The sequence below is a fragment of the Carya illinoinensis genome, chromosome 9 (assembly GCF_018687715.1).
Source record: "Carya illinoinensis cultivar Pawnee chromosome 9, C.illinoinensisPawnee_v1, whole genome shotgun sequence".
In the NCBI taxonomy this organism is placed as follows: Eukaryota; Viridiplantae; Streptophyta; class Magnoliopsida; order Fagales; family Juglandaceae; genus Carya; species Carya illinoinensis.
In genome coordinates, this window is record NC_056760.1 from 29295703 (window position 1) to 29310385 (window position 14683).

Sequence of the window (14683 nt, forward strand, 5' to 3'; positions counted from 1 at the left end):
ACATTGCCGGGGGTCACTGCATAAACCCAAGGTTGCACTACTTGCCTCTAGTTGGCCCTACCACCAAGTCAGCCTCCACGGCTCCCTTGAGTTGGGTTAGGGCACTCGCGAGCAAAGTGCCCTATCTGGCCACATCTAAAACACTTGGTCCCACCTTGTCGGCACTCGCCTTTGTGGGATCTGTTACATCTACTGTAGATTGGAGTTCGACCTCCCATACGTACACTGGAGGCTACCTGTGGTCGGGCCCCAGTCCTTGATACAAACTTATGTGGCAACTTGGAACTGCTCACTTTTCCAGTAAAGTTTCGCCTCTTCTGACCAAGAGAGGGGAGCCTACCACAACATTGTGTTCCTGTTCAGCAATAGAGGCCGCCTTAACCAACCTCTAAAAGTTCTAGATTTGCAAGCAAGCGACATGCCTACATATCTGTAGGCACAACCCTTCTTGAAAACGCTCAGCTCACATCTCTTCGGTGGCAATAAGGTGGCTTGCAAATCGCCCGAGCTACATAAACTTCCAGGCATACTGCTCAATGGTCATGTCCCCTTGGACCAAGTTGTTGAATTCACGAGCCTTTTGACACCTCATAGTGGTTGGGAAGAAGCAACCGTCAAACTCTTCCTTGAAGTGCAGCCAATACACAGTTGCAAATGATCACAACTCCATCTCTAGAAGCTCCCACTTGGTCTCCCATTAAGCAGCCACCTCACCTTACAACAAATAACTCGCATAGAGCACTTTCTTAGCCTTAGTACAACAGTGAATCTTGAATGTTGATCTTTAATCCACCTCTCAGCTTGAAGTGGATCCTCCTCACCCGAGAAGACGAGGGAGTCCTATGTGCTAAGAAGCACTCATAGGAGCACCCAATTTGTGCCTCTCTATGTTGTTCTCCCTGCTGCGGTGAAAGTTCTATTGGAGAAACTCAGTCATCCGATTTAACACCCTGTCCATGGCATAGTTTCCGTCACCTTGCTATAAATCATCCTCAAGTTCACTTTGCGGCATTCTTGGTCATGCCATCTTCCTGCCATAGCGTAACCCTTAACCTCATTCTTCAACTCAAAATAAAACAAAATAAAATAAAAACAAATTCAAATTAAAGCTTAAAACTTTTTTGGTACTGCACCTATGAGACATGTGGTTTTACCCAAAGCCAAACTGCTTTGATACTACTTGTGGTGCCCTTGACCCTACGTGTGAATTGGTCGAAGTCATAACACCAAGATGATGACTACACGGGTCACGTACCCCATCACCAAGTGCTTAGTGTGTGCAACATGCAATAAGTGTGCATCAAATAATATTAGTAGTGGAAAGATCTAAATGGTAGTCAAGCTAAGTACCAGAAATTAAAAAAAAATAAAAAAAAATAGTACAACGAAATAATAATCATCAAAGAGGTTATACAATCATTCAACAAAAATAAATAAAAGGAAAATACATAGCATAAGGGAAACAAATCCCACAAGCAACAAGCAACACCAGCAAGTCACTCTTCCAACTCCCTCAAGCTCAAATTCTTCCTCTGCGTCAAAGTCTATGATTCCATAAAACGGAACCATAGGTGAAAGGCACCACAGTGAGATTACGAAATCTCAACAAATAACCAACCAAGCAACATCAAGAGTTTAAAATACATATTTAAACCAACCAACACATTCAGTAGTCAACCAAAATATACAAGAATAATTCCACTCACATTTTCCCAAAAATGACACATTTACCCACACGCCAAAAACTCCATTTGTCCCAATCATAACTGTTTATTAAATGTACACCAATATCTCCCCTCGGGACCACCCATACATCCTAGCTCCCACACTACGGGTAACGACTATGCACTTAACTTTGTAATGAGTGATACCCAACTCCACGCTCGGCGTGTGCCATGATTAGACATCCTCTAGCCCCCGCCAGCGAGGGGCCATAGGCTGAGTCAAGAGCTTTACCATCTTAACAGACCCAACTATAGCTTAGAGACAGTCCAAGGGACTTCACATCAATTCATTAAGCTCCCGAGTGACTAGATGAGTTCCACCAAGATAATGTTTCATCTCAACTTGGGGTTGTGAAACGCATGCACCTACATGTTATAATCTGCACACACCACCCAATTTCAAGTTCATACCGTATGGCATGCACAACACAGTTATACAAGTATAATAATTAGCCAGAATATAAAATGCACATATGCATGACAAACAAGTATTGGATTACATGGCAGATCACTCAACAGACAATTATACAATCCATAGCAAGTCACAACCAACCAGTTTCACAGATTCACAACCCAACTACATGCAATTTCCCAACCTCCATTTCTGGCCCAAGGCCTAATTCCATCTCAACTACAATTTAATTTTCAAAGCTCCACTAGGCTCGAGGCCCAGTTCAACACAACCAAACTGCAGAAAAATGTTAGCGGTAGAAATAATATTCTAAATTCTAGAGCCGCATTAGAAGCTTACTCACAATGCGGACAGGAAAATTTCTGGAAGATCCCGCATGTGTCAGCCTACGGTCTTGCATAACGTCAAGGGAGCGCGTTGTGAGGTGTCACCAAAAGAGACGGCGCAGCGACAAGACAACGACAGCACAAGGGCGGGACAATGGTGCCACGGATTTGGGTGGTTTTTGGGTTAGGGACCACGGGGAATGAGTTTAGAGGCTAGGAAGAGGCTACAAGTGGGTGGATGAGGGGTTTGCTACGGTGGTGTATAGTGGAGCATGGAGGGGTAGTGGCGGATCTTGCTCAAACTCATGGGTAGGAGTGGAATAAAGAGGAAGGGATGACGGAAAAGGAAAGTGGGGTACTCAGGTGTGGTTGTGCGACCTTGAGAAGGTGGTTGAGAGCTTGGGCACAATGGCGCACTGCAAAACAAGCCCTAGAGGCAACGAGACAAGAGACAAATGGTGAGAAATCACCTATTTGAGCTACTTATAGGGAGGAGGTTCAATTGTGGGATGGTTTTGAAAGGGAGAAGCTCGGTCTATTTATAGGCTGAGTTGAAGGGTTCAGCCATCTCAACACTCGCTGCGAATGGTGGATTTAGGTAGTGTGGGGTCTCCTCAAGACCACCGCGTGGCACCTCAAGGCTAGCCATGTGCAGTGGCGAGCTGCCATGGTAGAAAAGGGGTTGGTTGCAGACAAGCACAGAGGGAAGAAGGCAACACGTGGCTCATGGGAAGGGGGAAAAAGTACGGTGGCACAGGCGAGGGTAAAGAGGCGTTGTTGCGACAGACGAGTGGCGTAAAGGGGATGGCGGGGATGGGAGGTGAGCAGGGGGGGTTCACGGGTTCTGTAGCTGAAAATGGAGAGAAAAAAAAAAGGAAAGCAAAGATGAAGGGGGAGCGGTGCAAGGAGCAAAAGAGATGGAACCCTAAGGTTCCCCTTCAGCAACGCCCAAAACGACACCATTTAAGGCACCAAGGGCTGGGCTTCAACCAACCACACTAGCTGGGCCCGAACTCACACACCCACGACCCAACAAAAATAAATTACACACAAAACCAACAATATAAAAAGCCCAATCCAAAAAAGACCCAAAAAAATAAAAAGGGCACAATGAATATATAAAAAAGACGAATAAAAACACTACAACTTAGTGATAATAAATATAGAATAGTAAAACTCAAAAATAAAACACTTTAAAATAAAGAGCCAATAAATAATAAATAATAAGTAATAACAAGAAAAGTGCACAAAATAGGGGTCTCACACTCGTGACCAATTTAAGAGGAAAATGAATGGTTGGTTACACAACCAAAGGTTGCTCAAACCTAACTAAGCTAAATTTTTCGTGCCTCAGGACAAGGAAAGGGTGTCATACCGGTGCAAATAAAAAATGGTCCTCTAAGAGGTGAGTAGTAAAAAAAGTAAATGTAGTGATGTTTGCCACGCTCGAAAGTTAAAAGCACTTGTTGCCCAAGGCAAGCATCAACATCTCACACCTATGGGACATGCACTTTGGTCGCATTATATGCTCAAGAATCGTGCCCAATGGGCATAGGAGCTTGAAATCATACCAACCCCATGAGATCTAATACTTAGATCCCGAGCATGTACAGTGCAGATTGCTAATAGTATCCAATCAAGTCCATGACAGAAATTCCCACAAGAAATCTTCATCTCAAAACCATCTAGCCGACGACACAAATACCCATAAAAATCTCCATATTAGAACCATCAAGCCGATGGCAGGAATATGCACCATAAATCTCCATTTAGATCCACGACAAACCACTATGGATTTCTGGTGCTAAAGTGAATATATCTCTAGGTGTTTCTCTATATTTGCATCTTTGTTGCGGCTGCGAGTCTCCTCTTGAACAAATTCGATCATGTTGATGCAGTCGTCCATCTCTTTGTGGCTCACACCGTGGTTGACAAACAAGCATTGATATGCAATTTTGTTGGATAATTTTGGAGCAGAATAAGAAGAGAAAGAACAAAATAATGAAATTTAATAAGAGGGTAGATGGAGAGTGGGGAATATGAGAGAAGATGAAGATGAACTTGGTTCTAGAGATTTCTAGTTATCATCAACTGATTTAATTTGGTTCTAGGTTGTTTTTATCTAATTTGAGTTGTTCTAGGAGTATTTTAGTTAGCTTGGATGTCTCAGTGACATTTTAGACTAACATGAATCTCTTGTAGGAGCACCTTGGTCAGATCGACAAAAGTAACAAGGAACTTCAATCCAACCTAGGATGTAGAGGGACATTTTGGTCCAACTCATCGCATGAATTCATATATCGTAAAATCAAATGTGTAAATATATATATATATATATATATAATTGTAGATATATAGGTGCAATGGGTTGGCTGAGCAAGTCTATATGCACACGAGATAAGACCAGAAGGGAATAATAGTTGGGTATGGGCTGGGCCTGGCCATGACTGACTGGAAATCGGTTCGCTGCGCATGGCCCAACGACAACCCGTAATTGGGAGCCCGCGGCATCAGCACTGGGAGTGGGGGAGTCAATGCGGCCATGCAAATCGGCAATGCACCAGGTGTTTGCATGGCAATCCCGACGTGTGAGCCTAATAACGAAACACCTAAACCAGCCGTTCTACAAAAGCCATACGAGCTCCTATTGAATTTCTCCCCGCAATATTGCAATTTGCATCAGGGCAAAAAAGACTACCCTATTCTGCACCTAAGATGATGGAGAATGCGAAGTTGAAGCATCTTTCCACCGCTGCCAACGATGTCGTCCGGAGATGTGCTCTGTATGTGATTTCTCTTTTCTTTCAAAATTTTCTTCGTTTTGTTTTTTCTCTTAATATTTTCCTTTTGTGTTCCGAATTTGTCTGCTGACAGGAAACTAGGCACTAGTGTTGATAAATTGGAGGAAGAGATCGAAGCCGAATATTGGAAACCAGACGAGAGCACGAGTAATATTTGTAGTAATGGATATTCAAGGAAGCTTGTGGAATTTTGTAGTGCAAAGGCCCTTGCACAGGAGACGTGCCTAAACATAGAAGAAAATATTAACGATGGATCATTTAGCCGTTTCACGTTCGACATGATGATTGCATGGGAGATGCCACGCTCTGCGGATGAGGAGGCTTCTACGGTACGGACATGGGCTCTCTCTCTCTCTCTCTCTCTCTTTTTATTGGCATCGGTGTTCGAACAGTATCCCGACTAATTTCAGGATACACAGGCCCTTGTCGAGTTTTCCACACTAAAGTAATCCACCTGGACATCGTTTACATTCAAGGAAATTTAGCCTCGTCTGGTTATATATTTTAGATCAAATTTGAAATTTGAATAAAATATTATTATAATATTATATTTTAATATTATTTTTATTTTAAAATTTAAAAAAAGTGAATTATTTATCATATTTTAGATAAAAATTTAAGAAATTTATAACGATTATATAAGATAAAATAAAAATGTTTGATCTTGTGTAATCAAACCAGAACTAAATCTTTATCGCTTGAACGAGCCCCTCCATTAAAATTTTGGAATCTTTGATGATTTAACGAGGTATAAGAGCAAAGGTCCTTAGTTTGTACCTTACTTTACACTCCACCTCAATTAAAATATTTCATGGAAGCCTACTTATTAAAGGTGAGTCTGGCCCACGTAATAAACTCTCTCTTTCAATCGGTTTAAGATGTTGGGATAAGTGGTTATTTTACTAATTTTATATATCAGTTTCTTCACAAAAATGAGAAAATTGGTGATTTTTTTTTTTTTTTTCTTTGGGGGGAGGGGGGTTGTACTTGTTATCTTCTTAGGCTTGATATGAACAGAAGCTTAGATGACCATCTAGTGTAGACTGCTAAAAATTCATGCTTTACCTTACTCGCCAGCACTCTTTCTTTTTTGTTTAAAAATTTTTCTATTCTTTTCTCCCTCTCTTTTCCTTCCTACTTTTTTTGGTTCTTGCTTCTTGACTGCACTTTCACTAATTCACCAAAATCGAACTCAGAAAACCAAGGGTTATTGACAAGGTAGTCTATAGCATGCTTATTTGCCTGTGCTTCTTCAGGCTTTTACTTGATGGGTCCTTATTCTCCTCTTTGTTATGTCTCATGCCAATGCATTAACCAAAGGTAATTTCAATTAATGGCTTGTCTGTAGTAAAATTCAAGGTATCACGTAAGAATAATTTGTTGGACCTTAAGGAAGCACAACCTTGTGTGGCCTAAAACCAGATCCTCCAATGTTATGCTTAGTTCTAACATTAGAAACAATGTGCTGATTCATTCACATAGAAGCCTACTGTATCTATCGTCTTTACCATAATTCCACTTAAGAGTAACCTGAAATCTCTTATTTCCCAATATCATATGGATATTTATGTTTTAGGCTTTTATAATTAAGTACTGATCAAATTTTTTTCTAATTCCTTCTCTGATGGTTACATTGTTGATTTATGATGTAGCAGGAGTGTGTGGCCAAAGAGAGAGAAGACAAGAAGATACCTGTAAAAGTGGATGAAGAACAAGATGATATTCCACTTTTCTATTCAGACGTCATGCTACTCCTTGTAAGCTGTAAAAAAATTTCCTTGTTAATTAATGCTACAACAAATGAGGCACTGCTAATCTTCAATGTTGGCCAGTTTCATTGAAGCATAAGAAAAGCATCAGTTAGCTTCAATGAAGAAAATCTAATGAAAGTTGTGGGCTTAAGTCAAGATATGGAAAGAATATCATTTATTGATGGAGTTGCTTGATTCTCAGCCCTTAGCACTGAATACCTTGTGTCTGAACTTTGTCTTTTGTGCACTGTCTTCGTAGGTTGATGATGGGCCAAAAGTTGGAGAAGATGGATTTGCGTGGTTTGCATCACTGGTTCCATTAGTTGCAGATCCTGTTAATGCAAGATTTACCTTTGAAACTCTGACAACACCGACAGGCAATCGGCTATTTTTTCCTGCATACGACAAATTTCTAAAAGAAGTTGACAAGTAAATATCATATGAGGCATTTTATTGTATTTGAAATTACATACATAGACCATTTTTATTGTTGAAAAGAAACCATAAACACGTTATAGGTGTAAAATTGGTTGGTTGAAAACTGATTGCATGGTGAAAATAAAGATCACACATCAGACAACAGACTGCATAGAGATCATGAAGGGTGCCCAAGATATTGTTTTTGTAATTCTATTTTCCTGGTCGTATCCAATGGGGCAAAATGCAGTGTATAAAGTAGGCTTGATTTTATCAAGAATCATTGATCTAGGCACATGACCATGCAGGGTTGCATGCTTCTATTTCTTTGGGCTTAATCTGTTTTGACTAAAATATTCTCTCTTAAAGCTATTGAAGTTGAGCAAAAAAAGAATAAGAAAAAGATTTCTCAAGCTTTAATGCACAATGTTTAGGTAAGCTTAAATTAAAGATAATGAAACAAAGAACAAGTAATCTCTGATTGTAATGTTGGAGGAAATACACATTGATGACCGATATATACACTTACTGAAATCCCATTTCCAACCAACTATGCCTTTCTTGTGGAATTCTTGATTTTATAGATGCACAATACATTTGCATAAACAAGCCACACCAAAGGGTGTGGAGCTGGCTTACGATGAAGTTATATTGCATGTTGAGGGAACTGCAACCTCGCAGAGAGTGATACGGCACATCGGAGCAGGAAGTCAGCCTGGTTTGTCTTATGATTTTCTTTTATTGATCACTAATTGAGGTGAGAATGCTTAATCATCTAAGTGATTATTCCTTGAACTCATTATGAAGCCTTTCCAGGTAGGCTTACCCTTACCAATTATGCTATCTACTTTGAGGCTTCGGGAGTAATAACATATGAAGATGCATTCAAAATAGATCTTTCAAAGGACACTGAACATAGGGTGAGACCAGCTTGTACAGGACCATGGGGTGCTCCACTTTTCGACAAGGCCGTAGTGTACGAGTCCCCTGAATTGTAAGGATACTTGCTTTCACATGAATAGCAGAAGTCACACATGTTTAAAGTGGATGAGCTTGCTTATATACTGATTCTCTTGGGGTTACATGCCTTCTAGTTTGGCCCAATGCTCTAGGCAAGTTATGACATCTTTCATTGTTTGACAATGTGACATTAACGCTAAATATTGATATCATTTTTATCAATTAAAAAACCTGATTCTTTTAAGGCCAAAACACTTGATTATTTTTTAAGGCTAGACCATTGGTAAACGCGTGCTAATAGGGGTGATAATTTCAATCTATGATGTTAGATAAGGTAGTGTAATCCTGCTATAGCTAATAGCACCCCAAATAGGCATATGCATCTCAAATGAGCAAGCTTGTCACCTAGCATGTGTTTGCAATATGATTTATGAAAAAACATTTTCTACCAATTTTTTAGATCAGAAGAAGTGGTGCTTGAGTTCCCTGAGGTAGTGAGCTCCACAAGACGGGACCATTGGCTTGCACTCATAAAGGAGATTATGCTCATGCATAGGTTCTTATCAAAATACAGGGTGGAATGTCGAACGCAAGCTTGGGAAATTCATGCAAGGACAATATTGGGGATCATAAGGCTTCATGCTGCAAGGGAATTACTAAGAATATCAGCCCCTGCTCCAACAAAATTCTTAATTTTCGCTTTGTTTGATGAGTTGCCAAAGGGAGATTATATACTGGAAGAACTTGCGGAGAGTCTAAAGAAGGTTAATAGTAGGCACCCTTGCAGTGCAAGTTCCATCCTCGTGGGGCTAAATATGTTTCTACCAATCATCTCAGATGTGGAAGCAAAAGCAGTTGGTGATAAAAGTATGTGTGCAGTGGCTTTAGATGAAAACCAGACCACATTGGAAACTGTTATTAACCAAGCTAGAGAGGAAGAAAAGAATATTGCTATTGCTAAAGCTACCACTGAGGGTTTGAACGTGGAAGGAATAGCTGAAAGCGCCTTTATCTTTAAGGTAAGGACCTAACTCAAAACTATAGAGATTAATCTTCCAATTTCAACATTCATTCACATTTGCCAGGTACACAGTGGCAATTTACCATGTTAAGTTTGTCAGTTATTTAGCCAAAGGGAAGAGTGGCAGAATCTTTCACAGCCCAAGTCTAGAAAAGAAATGATTTTTAATATCTTATCATCATCATCATTCAGCATGCCATGATTGGTCGGGGCCAACCAAGACTAGAGTCTGATTGGCTTAAAGTTATTTAGTTTGATCGGCATAAACACTTCAACTTGATTGTTTCCAATGAACCAAAGATGTTAAAGGGTGACTCATGCATGTGTCAATTAATTTTTATACATAGGAGCTGCTAACGCCACCTAGAAGTGCAGTACTTTGGTTTCAAGAAATTCTTACATGGGAAAGACCTGCAATTACCCTCATGGTGCTTGCTGCAACTCTTATAATGATCTACAAGTTAGTTGTTTCTCACCTTATTTATAGTTTGATTTTTTACTGGATGAAAATTTGAGGTGCTTAATCGTCTCTTATCCTTTTAGGGAGTGGGTTGGAAAGGCAATCGCATCTTTCCTTTTATGGGTTGTGGCAAAGATGCTTCAGGCAAGAAGAAAAAGGATTAATGAAAGGTGCAATGAGATTGTAGTTTGCACAGCCTCTGACCAGACTACAATAGAGAGCATAGTCTCAGCTCAGCATGGATTGCAAACTGTTCATCAGTTGCTGCGAAAAGCAAATATAGCAGTATTGAAACTATGGTCAATATTCATCTCAAAGGCTCGTGAGGTACTATTTTACAAACCTATGCAATCACTTTCTTCTACTAAACTAATTTGTTCACGTAATTTGCATTAGCAGTTACTAAGTTGTGAGTAAAAGCAATCTTATCTGTTTGTGCCATCATTAGGATTGAAGAACCATATTGTTTGATTACTTGATAAAAAGAAGTCATCCTGTTTTTTCATTTTTATCATCGATAAATTGAAGAAAACATTCTTGGATTGATTTTGAAGCAATGTGCACTGACTTTTGATGAAGACTGGCTTGTAGTTGGCTTGATTTTATCCTCTGGATGTCATCACTTTGTTTCTCATAGCCCATGGATAAAGGCCATGGAAGCCAGCATTTATTAGAAGACAAAAACATAAAAGGAACTGTTACCTAGCGACAATCACCTCTCAGTAGCTACCTGCACCTACCAGACGGGGCCGCTGGCTATGCCCTCCGTGGCCGGGTGCCCCATAAGGATGGGGGCCAATCTGCCCACTCCAGCTCTCCCCAAAATGTTATAAAAATCTAAGATAAAACAACGTGATTTTGTTATTTTTTTTTAATATACATATGTATATGTGTGTGTATATATATATATATATATATATATATATATATAATTGGACTGGATAGATGGGATAAATCTAAAATTATCTAATTTAAGAGACTTCATTTTGAAGAAAAATATATAATTTGTTATATGCATGTAAAAATAAAATTTTAAATAATACAACTTATTATCTCCTTTAAATTTCTTATTGTAGTCTTTTATGGAATAATATTCATATCAATTTTTGTAATGATATGTTTTTAAAAAAATTCTGAATAAAAACTAATAGGCGAATTTTTATAAACTCATCTTTCATTCTAGTATGTAAGTTTGTTTATACAAGTATCATGTCAAATTTGAATATTTTGGTACCACATTAAGTATATAATACTACAATTGAGATGTCAAATAAACTTTTTCTTGCTTAATGAATTTTAATGGATAAAAGTTCTTAACTATTTTTTCATACAAGATATCAACCATAAATAATTATTCTAGTGTTCATATCAGTTTGGGTTTTATTTTAAGAAGTTTAATACTATATAATCAAGACATTTGGGATTCATATTAATAAGTTAATTATTCTCATAAATTTAATTTTTGTTTTAAGCTTTTTAAGAATTTAAACATCAAATTGAAAGAATTGTTAGGGCACGGAAATTAATTTTGAATGGACCACATCATGATTAATATATGATAAATAGAAATTAAATAAAATTTTGGGCCATATAAGAAAAAATTTGAAAAACATTTCTATTTATATATAGATTTTAAAAATTTTTGGAAAGTACATAAGGTTTAAAAAAATTTTGGGAGGGGAAAATTGTGAATTATAATTTTTTTTTTTTTTGGAGGGGAATGGCCCACCATGGTATAAGTGGTTCCGCCACTAGGTCAGGCCGGGCTAGACGGAGGGCGGGTAGTGGAGTCCCACCGCGACCCCCACTCCATAGTTCCACTAGAGAAGAACTTAGTAGTACATTTGAATATTTTTAAGGAAAGATTCAACCTAGCACATTTAAACATTTTTAGGGAAAAGATTCAACGTGGAGACTTATGAGGCCCTTTCTATGGCAGAGAAACTATTAGGATGGAAATGTTATATCTATCGCAATTGCAATCCTGAGCTAGCGTTTTGAGATTCAACATTTATACGGCTAACATTTTTTAGTTCATGACCCTCTATATCTTCCAATAAAATAAAAAATTTTCCATAATACAAGGGAGATAAGAGTGTAATATATAGGGTTACTTTTATTTAAACAATTAAAAATTAAAAAAGAAAAAGAAAACTCCAAGCCAACTAGACACAATAGATCTTGCTTGAAGTTGATGAAGTTTAGCTTTGCGCGATCACATTAGGAGAACCTAACTTCTCTTCACAATCACTCTAGGAGAATTTAGAAAGCTATATATGGAATTCATAGCAAGATGATACAGCATCTATTCAAGATGAGTTATTCTATGTAATGTACTGCATTCTCATCCCACTTTCATCCTATTTCATCCTATTATGTTGATGTGATATTACTTATCAACTATTAGATCAACTCCTGCTTTTTAAGATGACAAGGTCAAGAATGTATTAATGATACGACATCATCACGGTAGGATAAGAGTGGGTGAGGCTGCAGCATATAGGATATTCCAAGGAAATGTTATATGCTACATTCATATCCTAATTTCATCCCACTTTATAAATGTAGCACTTCCCATCACTCTTGGATCATCTGATAATTTTTTAAAAAGAATAATTCAAATGTTGATAAGCAATCAACCTAATCATAGTTGGATAAATGTGGGATGGTCGAGGAGCCTATAGAATTTTCCTTAAATAAAGATCATGCATCTCTGAGAATTATTTAAGAACTTTAGCTTTATAGAATTAAGCACGTATTTTTCTTGGTTGCATGCAGCATGCAGATATGGTAATGATAGCAATGATTGGATTAGCTATCTTACTAGCAGTAATTCCATTGAAGTTCCTTCTTATGGTGACCACGTTGTGTTTCTTCTCAATGACATCAAAGCTAGGGAAGCGCACGGGAAGCTGTCAAGATCAAGGGAGCAGACGGCTGAAAGAATGGTGGGATTCGATTCCAGTTATCCCTGTCCGGGTTGTAGACAGCCCTACTTGCAGCTAAGCTTATTCTTATTTCATTGATTTTTAGATCGATCTTGTGCTTGTTTGTAATATATACAGTACCTTCTCCCTCATGTCGACGGCTCTCAATGCTTGCATTAGCAGTTATGACTCATGGAATATGCAATATATCATGGGAAAAGGAATAATCAGTTCATGGATACTGCAGAGACTAAAATGTATCCCTCAATCGTCTCTAGTTTTTGTAAAAAGATGAGATAAGACTGACTTTGAAAAAAATATTTCTTCTTTGTTTTTGGGTGTAATTAACTCATCTTCTGGCATTTTTCTATTTCATGGTTTTGTGTAGTCCTTCTATTTCATGGTGGAAAAGGCTGTGTTCAATTTGTTTTTTGCCCATAACTCATAAGCACCCGATTGACTGTAAAACACAATAATAAAAAGGAAAATGCTGTTATCGAGAATGATGATCTAACGTTTTGGAGAGGGGGAACGCTTCTAAACAACCCATCTGATTTTATAGGAAAGCCAGCCCTTCAACCCAAGTGCGACACGTAAGTAATTGTGGAATTAACACTATAGACCAAAACACAGGAGAGAAAATAAAAAGAGGATAAATCGTGTACTTCAATCCAAATGCTTCACACTGAAACCAAAGGAGCTCCAAGCCAAAGCTGCACTCTGAAAGCAGCCAGCAAATGGAAGTGTTAGAGAAATCACTCCGAACCAGCAAGCAAACCCACTACGGTTGTTGTCGTCGCACAATGATTTGATTTTTTTCACATTTGAATTTGATTTTTTTTTCCTTGCTTGTTGCCTCTTTCATTCACATAGTAGCAAGTGTTTGTGAAAAAAATCAGTTGGGATGGAGTGGGGTGCTGTCGACTTTCAGTTGGGTTGAATGCAAGCTGTTGGGTGTGGCTTTGAATAGAATCGGGTGTGGCTTTGAATATGAAGAAAGGGGTTTAGGCATAAAAAGGTGTTGTGTTCAGATGTAGTGAGATGCATGGTTATTATGCAAACACGTCACGTTCGGATTAGAGGGCTGATTTTCTGAGATAACCAGGTAAGCTGGTTATAAGATTTTTTGTTTGGGGAGACATTGCACTTGTGTCTGATGAACATTTCCTCTTATCAACTAAAGATATATGGTGTTCAAATAGCGTAGCAATCAAATAATTGTATTGTTTGCAACATACTAATAACATTAATTATGAAAAATGATATTTGCAGAACTAGAATATGCAAATCTCGCGTACTCTTTTTGAAAAAAGTAAGTGAATATAGGACTCGCATGAAAATGAGTTATGGACAAAAAGATTACGCAGGACTTGCATATCATAGGATTGTATGTAGTATTACTTTAACATTATAGAGTAATATCGTTGAACATAAACTTACTAGTGTATATATGTTTTGATCCAGAGTAAATCCTAGGGGGCATCGCCCCCTGCCATCTCTTGCCCACTGCACCTAGGCTAGGCTTAAGCCCAACTCAAAATTTATATATGTATATATAATTATATATATATATATATATTCACAGAGATATATATACACAAATCTTTGTTATCAAAATGTCATTTTGATAATTTTTTTTTTTAAATAATTTCGAATTGGTGTCGTTTTGGGAGTTAACCCTAACTCCTCCCCTTCCTGTGCAATCTCTTCTCTTCTCTCTTCCTCCTCTCTCTCTCTTTCTCTCTTCTCTAGTCTCTCACTCTCAGAGGCAAGCCTCTCTCGCCTCTCCCTCTCATCTTGCATGCCGATTTGTTTTTTGTTGTTTGCCAAAGAGTTTTTTAGTAGTTTAGGATCCTTTTTATTGTAAACTTATTGTGTTCTTTG

The 14683-nt window shown here is 38.3% G+C and overlaps 1 protein-coding gene across 5 annotated transcripts; it reads left to right on the forward strand.

Moving 5' to 3' along the window:
* The first annotated feature begins 5084 nt into the window (after positions 1 to 5084).
* Positions 5085 to 13040, forward strand: LOC122275044. 5 transcript variants are annotated; one of them, XM_043083971.1, is made up of 10 exons: positions 5085 to 5245; positions 5337 to 5592; positions 6916 to 7020; positions 7274 to 7443; positions 8016 to 8149; positions 8239 to 8425; positions 8852 to 9410; positions 9760 to 9872; positions 9956 to 10199; positions 12651 to 13040. In XM_043083971.1, the coding sequence occupies exons 1-10, from the start codon at positions 5178 to 5180 to the stop codon at positions 12876 to 12878; spliced, it is 2064 nt and encodes a 687-aa protein (XP_042939905.1). In that variant the 5' UTR covers positions 5085 to 5177; the 3' UTR covers positions 12879 to 13040. The 5 variants fall into 5 exon arrangements, with proteins under 5 accessions (XP_042939905.1, XP_042939908.1, XP_042939909.1 ...); XM_043083974.1 differs by having other exon boundaries at positions 12765 to 13040; XM_043083975.1 differs by having other exon boundaries at positions 8966 to 9410.
* The last annotated feature ends 1643 nt before the right edge of the window (positions 13041 to 14683 follow it).